The sequence below is a fragment of the Rhynchophorus ferrugineus genome, unplaced genomic scaffold, assembly GCF_030347505.1.
Source record: "Rhynchophorus ferrugineus isolate W39M unplaced genomic scaffold, kcgeb_rfMv2 rfM7, whole genome shotgun sequence".
NCBI lineage: Eukaryota > Metazoa > Arthropoda > Insecta > Coleoptera > Curculionidae > Rhynchophorus > Rhynchophorus ferrugineus.
The window spans coordinates 11004735-11031618 of NW_027472586.1; the positions used below are offsets into that span (position 1 = coordinate 11004735).

The following is a 26884-nucleotide window of genomic DNA, read 5'->3' on the forward strand; positions in this document are numbered from 1 at the left end:
GCTTTAACAAGCACCAGAGCTAAAGACAAATGGTCTACAATTTCAAATTATGCCACGCGTTTATCCTCAGGATCCAGAGTGGTGCGAGCTCTTCTCGTTAATCGGTTCTTGTACCTGATTAGTTCTTTTGTTTCTCTTGTTTGTTTTAGTAGCTCTGTCTGCGACTCATTGAATATCTGGAGTGAGTTGAGCGACTGACCTTTCTAGATCGTCTGGAGAATTTATATTTGGGATAAGTCGTGTCCGCTGAAGCTCGAGTTGAAACAAATTCCAGTTGATAGTTTTCTTGGGTCTAGCAGATACGAAACTCAGGGGAAAGACACTGATAGTAAGGAGGATTGGCCTGTACTTGCAAGTCGCAAGATTGATTCGCATTTTGATAAATGAAGAAACCAATTATTGTTGGTTGATTGGAAGAATAATGAGTTGGATCGCTTCGAGCAATTAGTCTAAGTTTCATCTCGTCTATTATCTCGGTGATGCCTGGACCATCAATGTTTAGTCTGCTTGTACTCCAAAGTGGATGGTGTGCGTTAAAATCATCCCGAATTTAGAGATGTTTCCTTGAAATAATGATTTAAATTCATATGCAATGAATCCATTTTTTTTTTCGATAGATTGATGTGATTTGAATTTGTCTGCTGTTCAACACGATTGTTATAGAGGTGTGTTCAAGACTTGATAAAGACTGCGATTTCAGTAGGATGTGCTTGATGTTGTTTTTGACAGCGATGGCTGTACCACCGCCGTGGCCTGTTGTTCTGTCGTTTCGATAAATCGAATAATTCGGAATCTTCAATCGGATGGAGATTTTTAGAAAGGTTTCCTGGAGAAGCAATATGTCGACAGTACGGTATAAGTTCCTCCTTCTTATCAAGCACGGAAAATGCATTCCAGGACATTATTGTTGTTAATGATCGGGGAGGGGAATTAATCATGGCGGACCGATAGTAGCTTTTCCAGAAGCTTCCAAATCACCTATCTGAATGAATACTTATAACGCGCGACAGTCTATATCTTCTCGTGTTTTATTAAAAAAACTTTTCTCGTGTTTTATTAAAAAAACTTTTAAGGATTTGGTTATAAACTCTTAAATACATGTACAATATATTCTCAAAATATATGTTAAATGAAATAAATGAATGAATGAATAATAAATAATTCTTAGTAGGTTAGTCTTCGCCCCTTAAGTTTACTTAAATAGTAATATTTACTGTTATCAATTTTCGAGGAAAAACACTTTCTAAAATAATTAACTTTAAAATAACACGCGAACTATCTATATATCAAAGAAACGTCAAATTTAGTTCCCATCAGCACCCAACAAGTTCTACTTCATTTAATATCGGAACTTATCCCTCTCGAAATAACGCTTCGACCAATCGTCCTAATCCCAACAACCAAATTCGCATCTAATACCGTCCTACTCGACCTCCTCCCGAATATAATTTCGGGATCTCGGTCGCAGTACGGGATCTGTCAAATTGAATTCGCCGAAATTGTCTCCCGCCTCGCTATTCTCTCCTCTAACTCGGTTAGTCGTCGGTAGCAGGGCCAGTTCGGATGTTCATCCGGATCGGTTTCAGGTATACCTTTGTCAATCAATTAATGAGAGATATTTAGTGATGGACTGAGCGGTGTTGAGCCTTTCAGCTTCTTCGGGGTAAGGGTTCCCGTTTAGATTATCACGCCGTCCTATACAAATTAACAAATAAACCTGAATAAATGAAGGAATATAAAGTGGACGGTCCTGTCATAATAGCGAGACGATTATTGGACTCTTATCAGTTGAAATAACAAAGTTATATCGGATAGTAAATCTATTTTCTATATAAGTTATGTGAAGTTATGAAGAAGTCCTAAAAATTTGAAGAATTCAGAACAATTTTTTTTAATTGTATTATTTTGCGGAAAGAAGTGGAGAAATATATTCTAATATAAATGAAAGCCCTAATTTAGTTCTAATTTGGGTGAGCCGTGCGCTACTGGGTGAGCAAGTACTATAAAAATAAAATTTACTAAAATTGTTACAAAAAATAACTTCCTGGAGAGTAATAGTTTCTTAAATTTCTTCATTCATTAACTGCTTGCAAAGAAAACTATTCATTCATAAGTAATAGAACACTCAGTTAAAAATAAAATATAAAAAGAATAATTATTATGTAGTATTCGCATTTGTATCGATCTAGTTCTGTTTTATGTAAATCCTAAAAAATAATCTAGCTGATATAGTATAGTTTAATAACCAAGATTCAAGTGGTTTCGATTTTGGCAGAAAATAATCTGCCCACTATGAATTAATAGATCGTTTTTCCACTCCGTTGAAAACATACAGAACAGCGTTGGAGTATAACGAACCGTTTCATTCCTCATTGTCAAGGATTAATTTACTATCAATTTAAGTCTATTTTTAGTAGACATACGTAGCGACTACTCTTTTAGATATTTATCATAAAACACGCTATTACTATAGACACGGCGTAACCGACTAGAGTTCAGAGAAGATATGAAGCTGACGAGAATAGAATCATTAATAACCTCTTGACAGAAAAAAATGCTAATCATTGTTGCTAACCCTAAAAAAATATTTAAAAACACAATAACTTACAACATTATTTAACTGATAGGACCACACGCATATACAAAGCCTGCCCGCTATGTAGTTAGAATACTGTCCAGTATATTCAAAAGACTTTACGACATTGGCATTTCAACAAGCCATTCTGATTCCGGATCAAAAGAGAATAAAAATGTACCGATGTTTTTCGATGAACACTTACAGAATAACTTTTAACTGTATCTATGAATCGCTGAGTGACTTTTACTGTCATTTTGTTAAAGCGAAATTTCACTATCATTATTTGAGATTAAGTAAAAGTAAATGAAAGTGTTGCAATTATTTTTTTTTAGTATTTTAAAGCTTCGTTCTTGCCAGTGATAGTTTATAGAGATCGGAGCTACAGTTTAACGTGGGCTCCGAACAATGGTTCTCGGAATTAAGCCAACCGACTGGCAAGTGACCGACTTTGGAGATCATTCTACAAGACATCCGGTCTTACCCAGTCATTATAAAATGATATAACGACAGCAATTTCCAAAGCTTTGCGTGGCTACTGAACTGCTGGTGCCGCATATCTCTAGTAATATTTATTCAATGAAGCCATATTATAACATATAAAATATTCTACATATAGTCCGACCAAAACAATAGTGAACTAATGTCATTATGACGTCGAAAGCAGTTCGTAAATTGGTTTGAATTAAAATCAAACACTTCATTTACTGAACTTGTAATACATCCTTCGTACAGTGTGGAACTTGCTCCCTCCAACTCTTAGTCCTACAAAGACGGATTCGAAAAATGCTTGTAAAAAGTGACGCTGAATTTTGGTTTTTGCCAGAAAAAGGAAAAATATTCATGGATCAAAACAGCATATATATATATATACATATATATATATATATATATATATATATATATATATATATATAAATGATTAAGTTTTAAAATATATATGAATATATTCGCCTTGAAAACGGCGCAAATACCCAAAAACTTTTTTTAGTAACGATTAGTTAGAAGACGTAACATCAATGAATTGATGATTAATTTTACTAAAACACCTTCAGAGACAATCTGAATAATGCCCCCATATTTTTCCTTTTATGTGAAAATCCATTTATCCTGTGATCCATTTATATCCCCAATCCCCGGTTTATTCCATAAATTATCCCGATATTTGTGAGCGAAATTAATGTTGTATAATTAGGATATTGTTCAATAGTATCCACTATTTATTTTTCCTAATGGGACGTCGTTAGACGACCCGTAAGTTGACCTTGGCTAATGCCACCATCAGCGATATCAGGACGTTGTTCAGAAAATTTCGATCACTGAACAAATAATCTAAAAATAGTTCGATGGGAATTTTTTGCCCATAACAATATACCTTCAAAGAAACCTTTAGCTATAAGATTCATACTTATAAGGGCTATCTTTTAATATTATCTTAACATTTTAGATATTAAGAATATAGTTATATCCTAGTATAATATCTAAAACAATAATTAAGATACATTTTAAATTTACTAATTGAATGTAATATAGCTGGTGTCGGTTTGCTGGTGGGTGACATAAATAAAGCATTATTTCTAGATTCGAAAGTTGAAATTTAAAGCATTGACTTCTTTTGCTTCGAGACATGTCATTTAAAAACAATAATTTTTCTATGTTGTAGGACAGGACTATATGTTCCCAGAGCTCCTCTATGTACCCCATGATGACTCTATAAGGATTTCTAGGAACTTCTCTAAATCCTTCAGTGTACCATTGATAATATTGTAGGAAATACTTTTATTTCTTGCTAAATTAAATACGAATATTCAGCAAAACATTATATTGGTCATTATCTTGATAATATACTATACAAGGTTATATAACGGTGATTACAATAACATTCGGTTATCAACTACGTCAACAAGTACCCTTCGAGAGACTCTAAGAAACTATATCATTTTTAGTCAAGGCACCGGCTTTTATATCCAAAAGTGTACATCTCAGCATTCCCATCGCCCGGTCCCGAATGAATCATCAGATGCCCTTTACGTAATTCCTCAACAATGCCGTTCTATATTTTCTTACAATATTTCGAATCAGCTTGTTTTAATTCTTTACTTCTAACAGAGGTCGTAAAACTTTTATTTCTTTTTTTTTTGAATTTGACTAAATGTATTAATTTAATTTCGTATGTTCGTTATTTTAATTTAAACCAATTTAAAAATAACGTCAATCTGTCAATTCTCGCACGAAATGACGTTCTCGACATTTAAAACTATTTCGGCTAGAGTGAAACAAGGTCGAGTCTTATGACATCTCCTGCATCTGCTCTACACCGCTGACATCCCAACAACAAAAGAAACACTACTTGGAACCTTTGCTGACGACATAATTATTATGGCAAACGACATATCTCTGAATAGGGCAGTACAAAAAGTACAAATGGACTAAAGATTGGAAAATTTAACTTAATGGCTGCAAATCTGTTCATGTTAATTTTGCATTACGGCGAAATAATAAATACCTAATGATATCACTCAATAGATGCCCGATTCCTCAAGCAGAATCAACTAAATACTTTAGCATCCATCTTGATAGTAGATTATATTGGAAAGGTCATGTTAGGCAAAAAGCCAAACACATTGGAACCAAAGTAAAGCAACTATACTGGTAAGACACTCTCAACTTGGTCTGGAATCAAAAAGATTGATTTATCAGTCAATCATAAAGTCAATTTCGACCTACGGGGTGCGAATGTAAGACCTATGGGGTGCATCAAAAATTCAAATCAACTAGTCATTCAACGCTGCCAAAACAACATTCTTCGATTAATTACCGATGCCTATTGATACTTAACCAACGAAGAAACTGCCCGATGACCTGGAAATCAAATGGATTTGCGAAGTTACAAGATTTGACCTTAAAACACGAAAGAAAATTACTAAATCATACTAAAGTGGAAACCATACGAAGTTATAAAGAATGTAAACTATAGCTTAAATTATTATAATTTTATAATTGCGGATACTCTCAATATATTGATGTATTTATCTCACACATGTCTTGCTTGCGAGTTAATCTAAGTACAAATGAAATGTAGTAATAATTTAATTTATAATTAAGATTGCACTAAGCATATCTCAAAAAAATGTTATCAAAAAAAAATCTGTCAGTGTATTCTGTACTGTCATCTGAGTTATTGTTTACATGATATGAGACCTAAAGTTAAAAAAGTTTTCCGTAAGCTTTATTAAGTACTAACCTTGTCGTAGTTATAACAAACCCAACAAAAAATACTTATCCAATTTGGTGAAGCGGTTCTGAAGTTATGGGCATACATAAACTTTGTTTTTGGTACTGGTGCAACCTATTAGGCCACCACGCATTCACCTACATCAAAGTCAAAGGTTGGTAACGCTGGTGGATTGGATGCAGTTGCCGGCTACAAAATACCACCACGACGACGTCTCGCTCTCTTTTCTTTTCTCTACCCCCTTGTACCACTTTTACGGCGCTACCGTACTTCTTCTAACTAACTTAATATCCTGTTCATTCTCCCGTCGACCACATATTTCAATTTAAATCGAAATAAACAAGTATTTCTTCAATTCATATTTTTAGTTCCCGGAAAATTCTTTCCACAAAATAGTAGTGAGTGTTCGAGCAAACCATCGCATCGACAGCCACACATTCCGGCCGATCGACCAGAAGAACATTCCTACACTGGAATATTATTACACAATTCGCTTTGATATTTGATTATTACCATGTCTATATAATTTATTAATACCTAAGTTTTGTACAAAATGAAATTTCGAATAAGAAAACCTTCAACAAAAACCCAACTATTGGAGAAAAAAAGTTCCCCAAGCTATTATAACTTTTTAGGAGATATTAAATCCATAAAGAGTGGGCAGAGAAGTTGTCAATAATAAGGCGACAAGCTCGGTATTCCTTGAACCTGTATAAATAAAGTTCGAGCATTTTCAATACAGCTTTTAAGAATATATAATAAGTGTCAGTTGACAATACGGATTGCAAAGTTCTGTGATGCTCGTTCGAGAAGAAAGGCGAACGGAAAATGGAAGATACGAGACATTTTATTTTGTCACAGTATTTAATAACAGATTAATAAAAAGGTCCCCGACCTGGCACATAGATGGCGCTACTAGAAGTAAATCCATATTTCTTTTAGTTAGCCTTAACCCTCAAAATATGCGTGTATAAATTTGACAGCTGTCGGATCATTAGTTTTTAGCATTTTGAGTGAAGCAACTTTTGTTACTATGATGAAAAATGGATAAAAAGGGATTTCGCGTGTTGATAAAATATTGATTTTTGAAGGGAAAAAATACAGTTGAAGCAAAAACTTGGCTTGATGCCGAGCTTCCGGATACCGCCCCAGGAAAATCAACCATTAAGGATTGGTATGGTATGTTTAGACCTGGTGAAATGAGCATCGAAGACGGTAAACGCAGTGGACGCCCAAAATAGATTGTTACCGACCAAAACATTTAAAAAATCCAAAAAATGATTTTGAATGACCGTAAAAATTGAAATTGAATGAAAAGCAGACACTCTAAAGATATCAACTCAACGTGTACATCATATCATTCACGAGTATTTGGGTATGAGAAAGTCCTGTGCAAAGTGGGTGCCATGGGAGCTCACATTTGACCAAAAACAAGGACGAGTTGATGATTCGGAGCTGTGTTTCAAGATGATCAAGCGTAGTAAACCCGAGTTTTTGCATCGATATGTGACAATGGATGAAACGTGGCTCCATCATTTCACTCTGAAGTTCAATCGACAGTCATCCGAGTGGACTGCACACGATGAACCCGCTTCAAAGCGTGGGAAAACGTAACAGTCGGCTGGCAAAGTTATGGCGTCTGTATTTTAGAATGTGCATGGAATAATTTTCATTGACTACCTTAAAAAAGGAAAGACCATCAATAGCGACTATTATATAGTGTTATTGGACCGTTTGAAGAACGAAAACGCCGAAAATGGCTGCATTTGAGGAAAATAAAAGTGCTGCATCACCAAGACATGAATGAAATACATGAATTTGACTTTTAATTGCTTCCTCATCCACCGTATTCTCCAGATCTGGCCCCCAGCGACTATTTCCTGTCCTCAGATCTCAAAAGAATACTCGCTGGGAAGAAATTTTCGTCGAATGAAGAGATGATCGACTAAACTGAGGCCTATTTTGAAGCAAAGGGTAAATCGTACTACAAAAATGGTATCGAAAAGTTGGAAGGTCACTATAATTAGTGTATCGCTCTTGAAGGGAATTATGTTGAATAAAAAACATAATTTTGCCAAAAAAATGTGTTTTACTATGGTAGGCCGGGGACTTTTCAATTGATCTGTTGCACGTACCATTTTGAAGTTATGATAAAGTAAAGTACTATTAATAAAAAGAGTGAACATTTTAAAATAATAAAAAATAATGAACATTTTAAATCAAAGTAGCTCAGGTTCTGAAAGAAAATGACGAAATGTTGACTTTCCTTTCGAACAGTAGAACTCTGTTTGATTATAAACCAATAGTAATCTGTTAGCATTTTAGCCTTCCGCTTTCCTTGACCTTCGTCATTCGCCATTCCAAGATTATCGGTCTATAGACCCTAGGTACAAGATTAGATAAGTCTATATGCGAAATAGTATGTAATGGTGACCAATTCATATTTAATGTACTGACATGCACAAAATGTTAATCCGGAACTAATTCCAAAACAAAAATAAAAAATAACGTTATGACTTCGTCGTTAATACGCGTACCACAGCTCGCCAAATCACCAAACCGAGCGATAAACATTAGTTCCGCTACTTTGCATATCAACGGAATTAAAGACGAAACCAAACCAAACGATATTTAACGTTTTTACAGAATAAAAACTAGGTCGTTTGCATATTCAAAAGACGGACCGATAGGAAACCACAACGTTACCGTCCATCGAAAGACGGCAGCGGTTGGGGGGAAGTTCGGGCGTCGAGCCCTTGCATCGTATAATTCCTCGAGATCGATACCCGTCCATAAAAGAACGATTCGAACGGGACCATATTGGAATTACGCATAATTTTCCACCCAAATTAAGGCCACGAGCGAAATTACTTTCTGATGACTGCTGGTGGTCGGTTAGTTATGTATCGATGTTGCAGGAAACGCGATAGCTCGATAGCAGCGGCCTCCTTTTTGAGTATAGGGAACATAGAACATATATAAGGGAACAAACAATTGTACTTTTCATAAGATTTTTATACTTTAAAGGGCAACTTGTTGAATCGACGGTACAGATGATAATGCTACTTATTCTTATTTTAAAAAAAATCTTTAACATGGCCTCCGAACCACGGTCATTAAGCCGATTGGCGAGTGATCAACTTGGAAATCATCCCAGAAGATATCCGGTCTTACCCGGTCTGGATACATGGCATGAACGGGACCATTATCCTTGTCGAATTTTGCACTTTTACCTTTTGGAAAATCACAAATATAAATTTACGACTATGCCTCACAGGATTCGAACCCGCGACTGTCGTAACAGTAGGAGCACCGTCTTGTCGCCTTGACCGCTGCGCTGAAGAAAGCCGGCTGAGACAAATATAACTTTTGAAACATGACAATTACAATAGTGGCTAGTTTCAGTGGCGCTTTGTCGGTATTCGGTTAACTTCGGAAGTTCGCGAGTTATGAAGCATTTTTAAGCTATTGAGAGATCCAAAAATCTAACTAACCGAATACCGTCGTTTAAGTAGTGGACGAAATCTGGAAAGCAAATTCGATACTCCCCTTCAAGAACCGTAGATCTTCGTATCGAACTTTTTTTAACAAAACCAACTTTTCACCAAAAAATTAAGCACCATGGAAGAAAAAGTTCGATACAATACTTCAAAATATCTCAGCTTTAACAGCGATATTTTTCTTTGAAATTCAAATTTCGATATTGTTTTACAACTATCGATATATATAAAACAATATTGAAAAATATCGATATTTTGTCGGAATCCCTACCGCTATTTATGTTTAGTTGTTGAATCCGATGAGTTAAGTTGCTTCAATGGCTTGTTTATATATGATATACAGTTATATATAGTTTACAGTATTTATAGCTATATATATATATATATATATATATATATATATATATATATATATATATATATATATATATATATATATATAGCTATATATAGCTCAAGTGTTATATTATTATTTGTTCTAGTTTCAAATAGTATGCAATAATGAATGGAGAAATTCCTCACTCATCGAGATGAGTATGTGTATTATTCATTTGGATTATGCAATTCTACAACAATTTCAATATATTTTCAACAAAACTGAGTTTGCGAGTGTAAATTTTCCAAGAAATATTACTCGATCTGCTTTGTGCGAGCCAGAAAAGTAAACCAGAAACATTGAAAATTGACTCGACTGAAGTTTTTGAAAGGAAAACAACGTTATGGCTATCTATAAGAGAACCTATGTTAAAATTGAATATTTTTATCGGATATTTATAAAAAGTTTTGATTTTACTTGTAATATTGATAAGTATATAAGAATATACTTTTAGTATATTCTAGAAGCTGATATTTATATTTATATTAATATTTTAATCGATATTTTAACTTGAATTTATAGGATATTTTAGGATATTTATTAAATTTGTATTAATTTTAAATGTATTTTAGGTTAATTTGTAAATCTAAGAAAACATATTTTATTATTTAAATACACATATAATACGTATAGATATATTATATCACTTTTTACCAGCATACATGCTATATATCGCTATGAAATATATATGTGTAACAGTATACATCGCTATGAAGTCACAATGGATATTACACATAAAAAATAGAGAATATGATATATACAACAAACCTAAGGAAACCTTGTCTGAAATTAAAGGGACATCTATGAGGTTACAAAAAAATTATAGTGTAGTTGCAGTTTGGGAGTAGTATAGAAAAGAAAATAATGGACATTAAAATAGTTACACGTTTTTATAAGCTTATTAACTTAAAAAAAAACTTGATACTTCATAGCTTGTTCGTCCTTATTGAAAACCCCTACTTGTGAAAGAAATATTCTGTTAGCACAAAATGTTATTATAAAATGTTCATAGTAATTTAAAGTAATTCATATCTAATTTGCCTTCTATCGATTGCGTTAATGTAGTATATCTAACTTGTCATCATTTCTACTTTGTCTTATGTCCCACTAACAATGAAGATATTTTATAATTTGTAATATTCTTTGCAACATTCATTTTAATTCTTGTTACACCAATTAACGTATTTATTACCAATATTTGGTTAATGTTTTGTTGGGAAATGGAGTTAACAATAAAGCATAAAATTAATTAGAAGTTAGTACCACTAATATATACAAAAAAAATCTTAATAATCGTTAGAATTTCCATTCAATGTTATACTATGTCTCCAGAACCATATTAATTACAACCAATTTTTAAGCAAGAACAATTTTTCTCAGCTGTTCTGTGTTCACCAGACATAAAATAAAATCAGTAGCTGCCAGCGAAAATACAAATGCTTTGCAAATAAAGAGGACAGATGATTCTTGTTATTTTCGAATTTTGCCTAACATCGATCCGCCCGTACTGAAAAATCCTATAAAGAAGACAAATATACTGTTAGCACCATAATCTTGAAGCCACTTAAATAATAAAAGTATTTCGAATAAGTAATCTGGTTCTATTATAAAATGTTCATAGTAATTTAAAGTAATTCATATCGAATTTTCCTTCTATCGATTTCGTTAATGTAGTATATCTAACTTGTCATCATTTCTACTTTGTCTTATGTCCCACGTGGGATCTAACAATGAAGATATTTTATAATTTTTAATATTCTTTGAAACATTCATTTTATTTCTTGTTGCACCAATGAACGTATTTATTACCAATATTTGGTTAATGTTTTGTTGGGAAATAGAGTTAACAATAAAACATAAAATGAATTAGAAGTTAGTACCACTAATATTTACAAAAAAATCTTAATAATCGTTAGAATTTTCATTCAATGATATACTATGTCTCCAGAACCATATTAATTACAACCAATTTTTAAGCAAGAACAATTTTTCTCAGCTGTTCTGTGTTCACCAGACATAAAATAAAATCAGAAGCTGCCAGCGAAAATACAAATGCTTTGCAAATAAAGAGGACAGATGATTCTTGTTATTTTCGAATTTTGTTTAACATCGATCCGCCCGGACTGAAAAATCCTATATAGAAGACAAATATAGTGTTAACACAATAATCTTGAAGCCACTTAAATAATAAAAGTATTTCCAATAAGTAATCTGGTTCTATTATCAAAAGTAACATCAAGAGAGTGTTGATACTATCAACATGGATATTAAACCCAATTGTTATTACGGTCACCAAAAAAATGACCCTTTTACTTTGTTGTCATCCTCAAGCCATCGCAAATACCGGTGATGTTATTAAAATCGTCGTCAAAACTTTCGAGGGTCACCAACACCTACTCTACGTTGTTAAAGTTCCTACAAAGAACTTTCAAGTTTTATTAATACAAGTCTTGGGATAATAGTTGCCGTCAGCATCGTTAATATCCGCAAAAAAAGTTGTTCCGACGCCTTTACAAAACTTTCTGCCCGGAATAGTTCGCTGACATTAGCCGAGTCTTTGTGCTCCTTCTTTTATTATACAACCAAGTATAAATAAACCGCCATCAGGGGAGAATATAATATCATTCATGTTTGTAAATATACGACCAAAGCTATTATAAATTTACGTCTCAGTTCGAAGGAAGTTCGTAATTCATTTAATACTTCCCAGCATCTTGTAGTTTTTGGTTTCGTTGACAAAATATCGGATTTTGATAAATTATTGGGTGGAACTGCGATTATGTTACTAATCATGGTTCGTTCTGACATTCTAATCGACTTCTCACTGTCTCACAACAAAATTGTTGTTGATAACAAATTATATCGGTTTAATTTGAAGACTTTTCTTGTTTTCATTTTGTTATCGTGAAGTTCTTTGCAATTTTTCTGAGTTGTAAGTTTAAAAGCTGTTTTAAAGTACTTCAAATTTTGAAAAAGTATAAATATTGATAGTTATAACCCATTCAATGTTACTCATAACCTTTATCTGCTGAAATACGAGTCAAATTATGATGAGATTATTAAGATGACAGTTTTGTCACAGGTGATAATAAGTATGGGAAATCATGAAAAAGAACAGAGATAAATGATTTAGGAGCATTACTAGTTGAAAATGTATTCAGCGAGAGTCGGGAGAAAACTAGTCAATAACGGACAATATTTTGATTAAAATGTACATTTATTTTATTGTAAAATTATTGATTTTATATTTGTCTTAACCTTAACAAGCTTAACCGTCCCAAATTTTCTGCCCCCAGGTACCACCGTTTTCATCAAAAAGGGAGGCAAAATTGTCGCTAAGTCGATTGATATATAAGGGTACATTACTTAACAAATATCTCCGGATTTGGCGCATGCGCATACTGGATTCTATTTATTTTTAAAACAACTAAGCTGTATATAGCTTAATTTACTTACTCCTTTTTTATATAAATTATTTTTATAAGCAAATATACAGAAATTTGATAAATGATTCATTTAATGTTGAAACTACATATAAACAGGGACATAACATTGATTTTTTTAAATAACACACATATAAAATAATATTGAATAAAATGATATAATAAAAATAATTTCTACATGCCTTCCTATTTTTACAAAAACACCATATATTAATTTACATACTTGAATAATTAACAAGAACTCCAATAATCATATAAAAAAAACATTACCAAAATCGTTTAGATTAAAGCCAGCCAATATAGTTAAAATCAAACGAAAAAGCCACCACTATATATAAAATAAGTGAAATTCTAAACATTTTCAAATATGATCAACTATGACCGCTACTATTCTTGATCCACAAACCTCATTAATAAATTGACTACCTCGAGCTTTCGATTAACATATTTTACATTTACTAATGTAAAATGAATGCATGATCGCACTTTTAAGTGGGAAGAAATCTCAGTTAATCCATCATTATTTTTACAAAACAATAATTTATTTACCTATACTCTATATAATAATGCATTATATTTTCGTTAACACTGTTAACTAACATTTTCACTATAAACAAAATTGATGCCGTTTGGATTTTATAACTTTTAAGAATTTAACCTTACATTCTGCACTTACCCTTGTTCTTCTATACTTTAAAACCATTGTATGTTAAACCACCAAGAATAACACAACAATTTAATTGTTATTACTATAGACTTATTACTGTAACACAAAATCTAAATATTCTAAATTTTTTGTTGATCGACTGTACCTATCGATTCAAAAATAATTGTACCGCTATTATAAAAGAAAGGCAATATAGTTTATTCTTCTCTATGGTTTTCTATGCAGGATAGTGCACATGCGCCAAATCTGAAAATAGTTTTTAAGTAATGCATCCTTAATATATAGATATAACAGATCAATTGAGAAAAGTCCCCGGCCTACCATAGTTAAACACATTTTTGTGGCAAAATTAGTTTTTTTATTCAACATAATTCCCTTCAAGGGATATACACTGATTACAGCGACCCTCCAACTTTTCGATACCATTTTTATAGTACGATTTGTCCTTTGCTTCAAAATAGTCCTCAGTTTCGTCGATCTCCTCTTCATTCGACGAAAATGTCTGCTCAGGGAGTATTTTTTGGAGATCTGATAATAGTAAATATTCGCTGGTAGCTAGATCTGGATAATACGATGGATGAAGAAGAAATTTTAAGCCAAATTCATAGATTTTTGACTCGGTGAATTGTCTTGGTGAAGCAGCACTTTCTTTTTCTTCAAATGCGGCCGTTTTTCGGCGATTTCGTCCTTCAAGCGGTCCAATAATGCTATGTAATAGTCGCTGTTGATGGTCTTTCCATTTTGAAGGTAGTTAATCAAAAGTATTCCATGCGTATCCCAAAATACAGACGTCATAAACTTGCCGACTGTTGCGTTTTAACGCACTTTAGAGCGGATTCATCGTGTGCAGTCCATTCGGATGACTGTCGGGTTTATTACGCTTGATTATCTTCAAACACTGCTCCGAATCATCAACTCGTCGTTGTTTTTGGTCAAAAGTTAGCTCTCGCGGTACCCACTTTGCACTGAGTTTTCTCACATCCAAATATTCGTAAATGATATGATGTACACATTCAGTTGATATCTTTAGAATATCTGCTATTTCATTAAATTTCAATTTAGGATTATTCAAAATCATTTTGTGGATTTTTAAAATGTTTTCGTCGGTAAGAGCTTCTTTTGGGCGTTCATTGCATTCATAGTCTTCGGTGCTCATTTCACCACGTCTAAGCATACCAATCCCTGATGGTTGATTTTCCTAGGGCAGTGTCCGGAAACCCGGCATCAAGCCAAGCTTTTTCTTTAACTGTATGTATGTGTTTTCCCTTCAAAAAGCAATATTTTATCAACATGCGAAATTCCTTTTTATCCATTTTTTTCACAATAACAAAAGTTGCTTCGCTCAAAATGTTATAATTCACAAACTAATGATCTGACAGCTGTCAAATTTATACATACATCTTTTGAGGGTTAGGGCTAAATAAAAAACGTTTGGATTTAATTCTAGTAGCGCCATCTATGTGTCAGGCCGGAGGCTTTTAATTGAACTGATAAATTAAAATAGTTTGTTTTAGAACTATCTTGTTTTATTTTACAGATTATATAATTAATAACTAATTATATTTAATAACTTAATATTGTTGATAAGAATCAACAAGCAAAACTAAATTTGATTTTGCCCCCCAGATGCATTAAATATCCCCGGAACAATAGTTTCTCCACCCACTACCGCTGTAATCGCATATACTCCCATCCCAATTGCACAGTAGAATTAAATCGAAGTTATCATCATCCGGAGACATTTTCTTCACGTATCGCCGACTTTTAGATCCGTTTCGTACAATTATACGATGGTTTTCTTGGAATCGGTGGCAAAAACATCTCTCGTTTGCCTAATTCTCCTATTTCGAGTCGTCGGTTGTTCTTTTCCCTTGGCCGAATAAAAAGTCTCTCCCGGTATATAAATGAGGAAATGGAGAAATGTTTTTTGTATTTCCTGACGAGAGATTCAACGATTAAAAAAATATGTTTTAAAAAAATATCGATTAACTCTGCTTTAGAAATGTAAATGATACATTATAATTTGTATATCTCCCATAAGAAAAATTTTGAAGTTCTTAATAGGTCGCAGGAGGATGTAATTAACTTGTGGATGAAACTGTTTTACTTTATTAAAAATACGGGCACATGTAATTCTTAATATATTTTTAACCGACTTCGAAAAAGGAGTTCGGCTGTATATACACTTTTTAATGTATGTTTGCCGATATCTCCGTCAATTACGGACCGATTTTCAAAATTTTTATTCGAAAGAGTACACTTCCGAGGTGGTTCCATTGGAACCAAATCAGGAACTGTCGATTAGAAGCTGAAAATTCGATGATTGTATTAGTCACGACGAAAGAACTAACCAAAGTTATTAAAACTGACATTAATCCTAGGAAATCACCAGGCTATGATTCAATAACTTGATCAATACAGCATTTAGATTAAAACATGTCTCAGGCATTTGGAGAGATGGCGGTAATTATAGTGATCCCAAAACCTGGAAAGTCATCTAACGAAATAAAAGCCTATAGACCTATATCACTGTTGCCAGTAATATCTAAGGTTTTTGGAAAACTCCTGATGAAAAGAATAAAACCGATCATAGATGTAAAAAACCTATTACCAACACACCAGTTTGGATTTATTAACAAGCATTCAACAATTGACCAGGTCCACAGAATAGTAGATGTCAGTGAAAAAGCCTACGAAAGAAAAAAGTATGCTCAGCCATATTCTGACATGTAGCACAAGCCTTCGATAAGGTTTGGCATGAAGATCTTGTTCATAAACTACAGAAAATGTTACCGAAACAACACACCGAATTACTAAAATCGTACATTACAGCCAAAATGTTTAGAGTTAAACAAGAAGAAGCTTACTTGAAGAATATTGATGCAAAACTTCGCTGGAAGGAACATATAAACAAGAAAAGAAAAGAACTGGATTTGAAATACAGAATAATGTATTGACTAATTGGAATAAAATCACAATTATCAGTACCTAATAAATTGCTATTATATAAGCAAATACTGAAACCTATACGAACATATGGTGTACAATTATGGGGATGTTACATAACCAAAATACAAATTTTCTAGAACAAAATCCTGAAAAGTACTGTGGGCGCACTCAAATACTACAAGACTGACTACCTATATCGAGACCATTAGATACCCACAGTCCGTCAAAAAATTAAGAGAATTGCAAAGGGGCATGAGGAAAGAGTTCATCATCGTGAGAATATTAAATTATTGCTACTTTTTGCTTTTTGCTTTTGCTACTTTTGTATACCACCAGTGCAGGACACAGAGTCAAAAGAATCAAACCATCTTATGTAGTGTTGTGTAGTAAGGTGCAAATAATAAAAAATACAGCAGTGATATGTATAAACATTATTTCATAAGAGATTGATATAGAGCCGATAGGTCCTTCTAGTTATATACCTAGATTTAAGTTATCATAAAGACAAATTGTTGATTAGTCGGAAACGACCAGTAATAATATAATAATTAAATGATATAAAAATGATCTGTTGAGCAGAATGGGGGGAAATTAAGCGAAACGCTTAAATTTCAACAGCTCGTACAAAGTTTTCATATATCTTTTATCTGAAATAATCATATATATGTGTAAGAGTTCTCCATGACAGTTTGTGAGTGATTATAAAAAAGTTATCCACATAATCAACCGACGCGGAATATTCATGCGCACTCACCAGACAGTAATTACCGCCTGGTCAGTTTGATGCAGCGTGGCTTGGCTGACCTAAGTTTTCTAGTTAATGTTCTCTAGAAATTCATTTGTAATGTGATATGATGATCAGACGCCATAGAATTGTTTAACAAATACGAGCTAAGTACAGCATAATAGTTGATTGTGGAACCTAGTTGTCAAATATGAACAAAATCCTTTTAAAATTTGAATGCACTGATTGTCTACAACATAGCTGATGCCTGTTTGATTTTGCGTAACGTAAAAAAAGTTTTTATTTGGATTCCAAACTTGGAATTTAAAATGTTGATTTCTTTTGTTTCGAGTGATGCCATTTCATAAATTGCATTGTATTTACGAATCATAGATAGAAAATGTTCGGAGAAAAGAGCCTGATGGATAAGGATATAATCCAAAGGTTTAGGGCACGGCTCAATAATAGCAACTTGACAGCTATTACAGCAAATTTTTGAATGTTCGTCCTTCTATTTTAAATCACGACACCAAATACAGGGCAGCCCATTTCGTATACTTACCGTTTTATCATTTGAATGGTTAATAACTTTTCTATGTACTTAATGATGATTTTATAGCGTATATCTTTTAGTAGCTTCTCTAGGTTCTTCAATGTGATTTTGATAATATTTTGAATTAGCTTGTCTTCTCTCTCTTATTTTTTGCTCTTCAATAAATGTATTAATATGTATTTTTATTATGTATTACGTACCAGGTGTACAGGAAAGTCTATCGATTTTTTAACAGATCAGTTTCAAAGTTATAGATATTATATCTCTTTAAAAATGTCAAGTTTCTTGCCTGAAAGCGCGCACGCATTTCTTTTTCTTAAGGGAAAAAAAGCTGCTGAAAGTCATCGCTTGTTGGTAGAAATTTTCGGTGAGCATACTCTAGTCTTGAAAACAAGATTGGAAGGTGGATATCACATCATTTAAATAAATGGCAAATAGAAAATCGAAAAATCGCCTGTGAAATTATGCTTCAAAGGTATTCGCGGAAACCAGTTCCGCATCGAATAGTGATGGGTGATGAAAAGTGGATATATTTCGAAGATCATCTGGCAAAGCCAGCCTATCGGTTCCAATGGCCAATAATTTAGGTTGCAAGCCAATGCTCTGTGTTTGGTGGGACCAGAGTAGCGTGGTGTATAACAGTTAATAGTGATCGCTACCGATAACAAATGACCAATTTGAATCATTCAAATTCGACCAACGAAGTACTCTCCAGACTTTGTCCCGTCAGACTATCATCTTTTTGCATCAATGGGACAGGCTCTTGCAGAACAACACTTCACCAATTTCGAAGAAGATAGAAAATGACTCGATTAATGATTTTGCTCAAGGGACAAACCGTTTTTATATGACAACATCCACAAATTGCCTGGAACTTGGGCAAGATGTATAGAATAAAATGTTCAATATTTTGAATAAATACATTTTATATATTTTCGTTAATATGTTTTTATATTCACTATATTAATGTAAACCTATTTAAAGAAAACGTCAATTAATAAATATCTTATCAACAGACAAAACAAGCTCTCTTCATATCATGAGATTTAAGTATAAAAAATATTTCAATAACGGACACAACAAAAACATAATTATCCAATTTTGTATAGTGTTTCTGAAGTTATGCGTTATAAGTTAATATTTATATAGATTCATTCACAATATCGAACTGATTATACATTTGCAGGCTCAGTCAAGTCTCCTCATTTCATATACGACATCTCTCCAATAAATCCTTCTTATTATTTTCCAGTTGTAGATGCAGCACGACGAATTTATCTAGTAAAACGGCGATTTTAAATTCAACTAGTGCGCCGTTCCCCGAGAAAGTAGACAAATAGGAGGATATCGATATAGGAATGCGTCCGTGTTCGCGGCGATAGATTTTAAATATACGATAGCTGTCGGACCGCGGCTGGTTTAGCTCGATTTTGATTTGGATCGGTCTGGTGGTACGTAAACGTCCTGACTGTATCAAGATGTTTTATTCATGTGTACGAGAAGAATACGTCTTGTTCAACGTCAATGCCGGTCGCGTTCGTATTTATAGAGATATCACCGAGATACGGGGGCAAACTAGGAAGTACGTCATTTACATCATTTGAATAGCGAGGGAGTGAAACGGAAGATGTCTACAAATCAAATGTACGAACACAGAATACGAGAGTCAACGACATTCCACTATTTCTTGCATCTAAGACTTAGTATTGCTTAAAATACGCTTCAAGACAATTTATATATCATTTGTATTTTCTTAAAATACAAAGATATATACCATTCCATCCAGGTACAATACTTTCATATGGTAGTTCGGTATTTTAGACCTTTTAATTTTGGTCGTTTGGTTTTTTTGTTTTTAAAAAAGATATTAACGATAATTTAAAGGAACTTTGCTGGATTGCCGCTTCTTTTTAAATATAGAATTTCTTCATCTTTACAAATACTTCGCAGCAGGAATAATTATCATGAATGGCAACATTTTTGACGTTTCTTACAGGGCCGTATTTTCCAGATGTGGAGGGATGTTAGAACTTCAAAAAATTTAATTTCTGAAGACGCGACACTAAAAGTCACTGCTTGTGTCTTATTCATTTTATTTTTCTATGTTTTGTGCCGCACAACCTAAGTTTCATCAAATGGTGAGATTATTCACACAGTATTCCAATTTTATCTTTTTAATTCCCCCTTATTATTTATTTTATCTCGATTTATTATTTTCTATTTATTATTTTTCATTAATTATTCTGTATTTAGTAATTTATATTTGTTATTTTCTATTAATTGACCTATAATTATTTATTTATTATTCATCTATCGTTATCTATTTTATTCTACTCTATTTTATTATTTTTTCGGGTAATCCCCCTAAATATGATAAATCAAAGATAATAATTTTATGGTTAATTGTAAATATAAATTATAACTATTTTATAAACCAAAAACTAACACCAAAGTAGCCACAGTTACTGATATGTAGTTATGACCTATGGATAAATTGAACTTACTATGGAAGATGTTTGATGATATTCTGATACTCTTTTTGGTCATATATATGGGCGTATTATCATTCTAGATATGGCAGTGGTAGCAATAGTCATAGCAAGAATTTCATCACTGAAGGTGTCGAGATAATAATTAGCAGTAATCCGACCAGTGATGAGAGTGTCCTCCGAGCTGAACACCACTATATATCCACCGAAGTAATAACGGAACTTCACTCATGCTTGTCTGTAGGAAGCAGGCAATAGGATTCTTTTGAGACCATCCATAAATAAATACGGCGGTTTGTAGAAAACAAGTGTTAAAGTATGTTTTTAAAGTAAAAAATTGATTTAAATACACGCGACCACCTAATAAAAGGCAGCAAAATTGCACATATAAAACGAACTGAAATTATGCATTTCGACATACCGATACTTTTGCTACAATTGTTTTATTTGTAATACGATATTATCAATAGTTTCGGGACTTGAACTTTGTTCGAATTAGATATCAACAACCTCGAGGCGTCAATAGACAAGCTGTCAAAAGACAAATAGGTAGCAACATGTATCTGCTTGGATAGTAACCGAAAACTCATATTTTCTTAATTATATTGGAATCTTGAATAAGTTCTTAGTGTTTTTCAACAGATATCTGAATTATATCAGTTACCCGTAAAATATTCCTCTATACCCGCAACATCTGTCCCCTGGGAACGAGTTTTTTCAAAATCTGGGCAAATAATTAAGTATCGAAGAAATCGCCTCACGGGAGAAAAGTTGAACATGATCATATTCACAATAATTTAAAAATATTTTCGTTCAAAAATAAATACAATTTTTATTTAAAAAGGGTCTGGTAGTTATTGTATGATCATTTTTAGGTTCATCATGGATTAGATTTTTCAATGATTAGGTATATGTTTCTTTTCTTTTTTAAAGTTATCAAGTGAATGTATATATATACATCTCTGTCTCGCTTACACTACCATTGGAGAATATAAAGACATTTAAAATTAACTGATCTAAGCATTTATCTCCGTCCTTTCCTATCTCATATTTTATACGGACAAGAATTCGTACATCTTCGTTTGACATCACGAATGGAAAAAAACAGTCGAACCGTGCCTTTCACTGAAAATAGTAATTACTATTTTCAGTCTCTATTTTTGTGACTATCGACCGTTTCGACTGTTTTGCGACTACCGACTGTTTCTACTGTTTTCAGTCGATAGTTCCCAACGCTAGTATTAAGCTAAATTGTGTGTATATAGTAGAATATAAAATAGGTGTAGTATATAAGTTAAACAAGGTTTTTGTTTATTTTTATTTAGTTATTACAACGATTATTATGTACATATTTGATTTTAAAACATTTTATTCTGTTAAAAATCTAAGTTTTATTATTTTTATGAGTTTCTTATTTATTTTTTGAAGTCGGTAGTTAAAAATATATTAAGACCTTAATATACCACAACTATCCATGTACGGTATCTATCGTAATCCAAATGAAGTATAACAAGAATTATTTTTAAATAAATTTAATAAGGAAATAGCGGGATTTTATTCAAGAACCTAATATATTAACCAAATCTAATCGCGAATCATTAGACCGGAAACCAACATTAAAGGTTCCAGACAATTTTCACTCATTTTTTATCGTCGAACTTTCAACTTTCCTGTCGGTGAAGAAGCCACCGATGATAATTCAGAGGTTACTGACGTATGCTTGGCGCTTTTTTTTCTAAAAAGAAAACCGGAGGAAATCCCATTATACTTCTTAATCTCCGACAAAGTTTATTTGCTTTATTAGTTTAATGAAGACGGAACGGATGGGACGGAAATTGATAGATGATTTATTTGTTTTAGTAAGATTTATCGATTCGTTTGAAATTCATTCGTATATTAAAATAGGGCATATCCAGGTTTTTATTAGGATTTTTTAAATAGCGGTAGAGTCGTAAAAAATCCTGATTTATTGAACAATAACAATAACAAACTAAGAATTTAGAATTTTTGGGTTAATAGTTCGTCACGAACAACACTTCTTTGCTCTACATATCTGGAATAGTGACGCTTCTGTACTTCTGTTACATAATTAAATACTAGGGTGCAGAAGTAATTCGAACTAGTCATCGCCCTGTGGCCGATATTCGACCACAATGTATTAAATTAATCATGTCTGAGGTTCTCTGATAACAGAGTAAAAATTTTAAGTTACTAAAACTTGTTTTGACAATATTTTCAATATAAGATCAAAAATGTGACTGATACATTACATTTATTAAAATAATAAATGTTTGCGTATTAAACACTCTAACACACTGACATTTAACAATTATTAATAGTATAAATTAATATAAATTACTTATAAGTATAAATTACTATGCCACGAATACACTTAGGTAATTTAGTTTTTATAATTTGGAAATATATGTTAAAGGAATGTATTTACAATCATTAAATTAACTATTGATTTTGCAAAACTTAGGTATATAAAGTAAATAATCAAAATAATTGATACAAGGTTCTAAGAATAAAATTAAACAGCTTAAAATGTATCAGTGTTTTAAAATATTTACAAATACATTGTTACTATTTCTTAATTTATTTTATTTATCCTAGGGCTTCTATCTATGAAAATTGTGTACATCTAAATTACCACAATGTTTTAGCAAGTGGATGAAAGAAGTCCAATGTCCGATAAACAGAGGAAACTACTTACCTAGATTTTAAAAATCGTTTATGAATGAATTTTTAGTTATCGAGAAAATTCTGCAGCAGATATAAAAAGGTTATTAACAAGAAGATGAAATTAAAGATTGTTGTTTAAATTAAAGAAAAGTTTTTGTCCTTATTTATATTCAATTAAAATATATTCATAGCTTAATAAAGATAGGAGGACTCTATTATAATTATTTTAATTTATTATACCTATAACCAAGTATTAATCTCACTACTGCTGGCTTGATTGACCGTAGTGGTAAAGGCGACAGGACGGTCCTCCTACTGTTGCGATATTCGCGGGTTCGAATCCTGCTGGGGCATGGTCGTAAATTTATGTCCATGGTTGTTTAACATTTGTGATAGTCCTTAGGCAAGAGTACAAAATCCGACAAGGAAAATCATCCCAGTTGCACTAGTAACCAGGCTGGGTAAGACCGGATGTCTTTTGGAATGACTTCTAAGTTGGTCATTCGCCAGTCGGTAGGCTTAATGCCGAGGACCGTGGTTCGGAGTCCACGTTAAACTGTAGATCCAATCCAGATAAACCCTCGTCGGTAAAAAGGAGACTTTAAAATATATGTAAAAATATCCCTACTATTTTAAACAACATATCGTTTAGATTTTTTTTTGTTTTCCCTATATTAATAGTGACATTTTATCTTAATATTTTAAAAACTCTCTTTTCGGATATATGTATATTTTGATTGTATGGACTTTGTAAAGTTTGTTTATGTTATGTTGAAAAGTTAGGTTTTTTGAAATGTGACGTTTTTCTTACTAGGGTGCGATGTATTATTAAAACACAAATCTAAGATTTATAACTTAATTTTACTGGTTTTACTTGATTTTTTCTGGGGTATTGAAGTGATATTAGATTGAGATTGGTAGTGACCTCCTGGCCTAATCCATGATATTGTGCGTTTGAGATTGTGGCAGTCAATCAGCTTTGCATTACCATTCACAATATATTGAGGAAACCTTTTGTTTTTTGCCTGGCAAGTAATAAAGTCATTATGTTGGAAGGGTCCAAAAGCAAATTTTTAACAAATTAGTATGGCAATCATTCTTCGTCTTTTTGAATCTTTCCCATTGCATGTAAACGACCTGAGACAAGCAACAAGTCTTCAAACTTTCTTAGTCCTCCAGATGGTTCTACTATAAGCTTCTAAATAGAAATGGTGTCCCTAACTATTAGTTTATTTACACTGGCTAGGAAATATTTCCACTAGGCATTCTCACAATATTAAAAAATATATATTATTGACCTAGATATAGGGAAAATTATATTTTCATATATAATATTTTAGTTATCAATGTAACTACTACACTGATTATTCCAAAACTAAAGACTGGAGATCCACGATGATTCCACAACAATTCGTTACCATATGCGCTCAGAGTATTATAATATATAAATTGTTACTTACACATTTCTTTTCCTAGCACCCACGTCTCTGGTTTAGAGTTCACTTCCACCAAAACAGTCGGAGTACATACCAATAACACCATCAGATCGGCGATACTGAGATTTACTAAGAAGATGTTCGTACTGTTTCTCATATCTTTAGTTTTAAAGATCACTATAGGCACCATAACGTTGCCGATCACACCGAGACACATTATGATGATGCAAAACACCTGAAACAAATGAAAATATCAGTTATCGTAATGAGTGTTGTTTGTATTTTTTTTTAATAGTTTATGAATCTTGCAGCTAGCTTTTACAGGTGTGGGGTGTTGAACAAGATTCCGAGATATTCTATATTTTCACCACTTAAATGATGCACTAAGCAAAAACAGGTTCAGACATTTATTAAGCCGATACAATATAGGAGAAAGCGAAAGATCAAAGTCATTAAGCGCGTAGAAAACCTGGAAAATGTTAATCAGTCTGTTAGTGGCGATTTGAACCTTTCAATTGTTGACGATATGTTATGTTTTTTTGGCATATTCAATTTTAAAATTTCAAATTCTTAAAAGAAGATTTTATTAAAATTCATCAAATAAACTGAGTAAGTCATAAAGAAAAACATTTGAACTGTTTAACTGCAGTTTTTTTGAGTTCATTAAACAAAATTACTACTGATTGTTGAAATTGTGAAAATGAGTCATTTCTTGGAAAGCTTCTGAAAAACTTTTGTTTTTTTCAACATGGAATTAAAATACAGTCAAAAGGTAATGGTCAAAGTAATGGTACATAATTTATTACAGTTTATATTAAGAAGAGTTAAAATAACAAACTACTCCAACATGTAATCCCCGCGCTAGCATCCAAAATAACACATATATGTTATATAATGCAGTTGGAGAGTTTGGTTCTTAAAAGAAACTTTAATATTTTAACGACGTTTCGGCAGAATCTTATCAATCACCTTCAGGACTTGCATGCTTTAGTTACACGAGCTGAACTAGAACCTGTTGGAATCAAATGCGGATAGAAGACCAGAATACTACTCCAGCAGTAACACCCGCGGAAAGATCACAAACACCATAACATATATCAACAAATATATAACACAAAACAAGCATACAAAAGCAAAAAGCAAAACGTTAAAGTTTGGATTTTGAACCTGTTTCGAAAAAGCCATTGGAGAGGTCCAATACTGATCGACAGAATGGTATTATTGATTTCTTTACCTTTGGTACATTTGTAATTTTTTATGGTTGCTCAATTTTAGCCGGCTATATGCGGTAAAGTTATTGAATATTGAAGCACTCGGATGATTAAGGCAACGATGACAGACATTTACGCAATCATGTTATAATCTATACATGAAGGCATACATGACCGTTTCATAACACACATCTTGGAATAGAGTGAACCCCAGTTCAACCTCGACACGCCCTTATTGAAAATAAAGGGTAAATTGGCATACCATTGATGTAGTTCGTATATAACTGGGAAACAGCAACCCGCTATATTCCAAACTCCCATTGTAGCTGCCATTTCCTGCGTAAAACGTCGTATTCACTCCGCTAAGGTCCGATGTAGTGGCTGTGTAGAGGTAGCTGTAGCTGGCGGTTGTTAAGTTGAGGTCCGTCGAGATGGAGCTGGTATTGAGCGTCAATGGCGTAGTAAGCGCCGTAATTGGTGAGATCATATCATAGTTCGGTCAAGTTTGGCGGCCGGCTCGCCAAAATAACAATGACAGTCTGAAAAATAAAAGCAGTTTTATTGTTTTCCTACGACAATTTGCCTATAAAGATGATATAATCGATGATTTCAATTAATATTCCATAACTAATGGCATAGAAACTAAAAAAAATATATTACACATAATTCACCAACGTTGATCAATCATCGATCAAGACATTTGACAATCCTCAAACGGTTGACATAATATGACTATAAATAGACTCATTTAAACCACGATTTCTCACGAACAGGCCGAGGTGGAAGTGTACCTCCTACATCAGCGATTTTTAAAGATATCTATTGTAAAAGAGACAGCAATAACATTGGCTTAATCTTGCATCCTTATTTTATTTAGATTCGAATTTTGTTGGACGTCATAGCTAAAATGAACTAAAACCCAGCATTACGACGTTTTGACATCAATGGCGTGAGTTCACTGTTTTATTGATGTTACTATATACATAGTCTATTCAAACTTTTTTGTACATACGTCATCAAGATATTTAATGTTTGTTTCCC

The 26884-nt window shown here is 32.8% G+C and overlaps 1 protein-coding gene across 2 annotated transcripts in view; it reads right to left on the bottom strand.

The window, feature by feature from the left end:
* Positions 1–26884, bottom strand: part of ETHR (ecdysis triggering hormone receptor) — a 169080-nt gene that overhangs the window by 101140 nt on the left and 41056 nt on the right. For both annotated transcript variants that reach the window (XM_076409576.1, XM_076409575.1), the window contains exons 2-3: positions 26106–26382; positions 24657–24867 (exon numbers count right to left, since the gene is read on the bottom strand). In XM_076409576.1, coding sequence (XP_076265691.1) covers positions 24657–24867; positions 26106–26330 — 436 coding nt within the window. In that variant the 5' untranslated portion in view covers positions 26331–26382. The remainder of the gene's footprint in view (positions 1–24656; positions 24868–26105; positions 26383–26884) is intronic.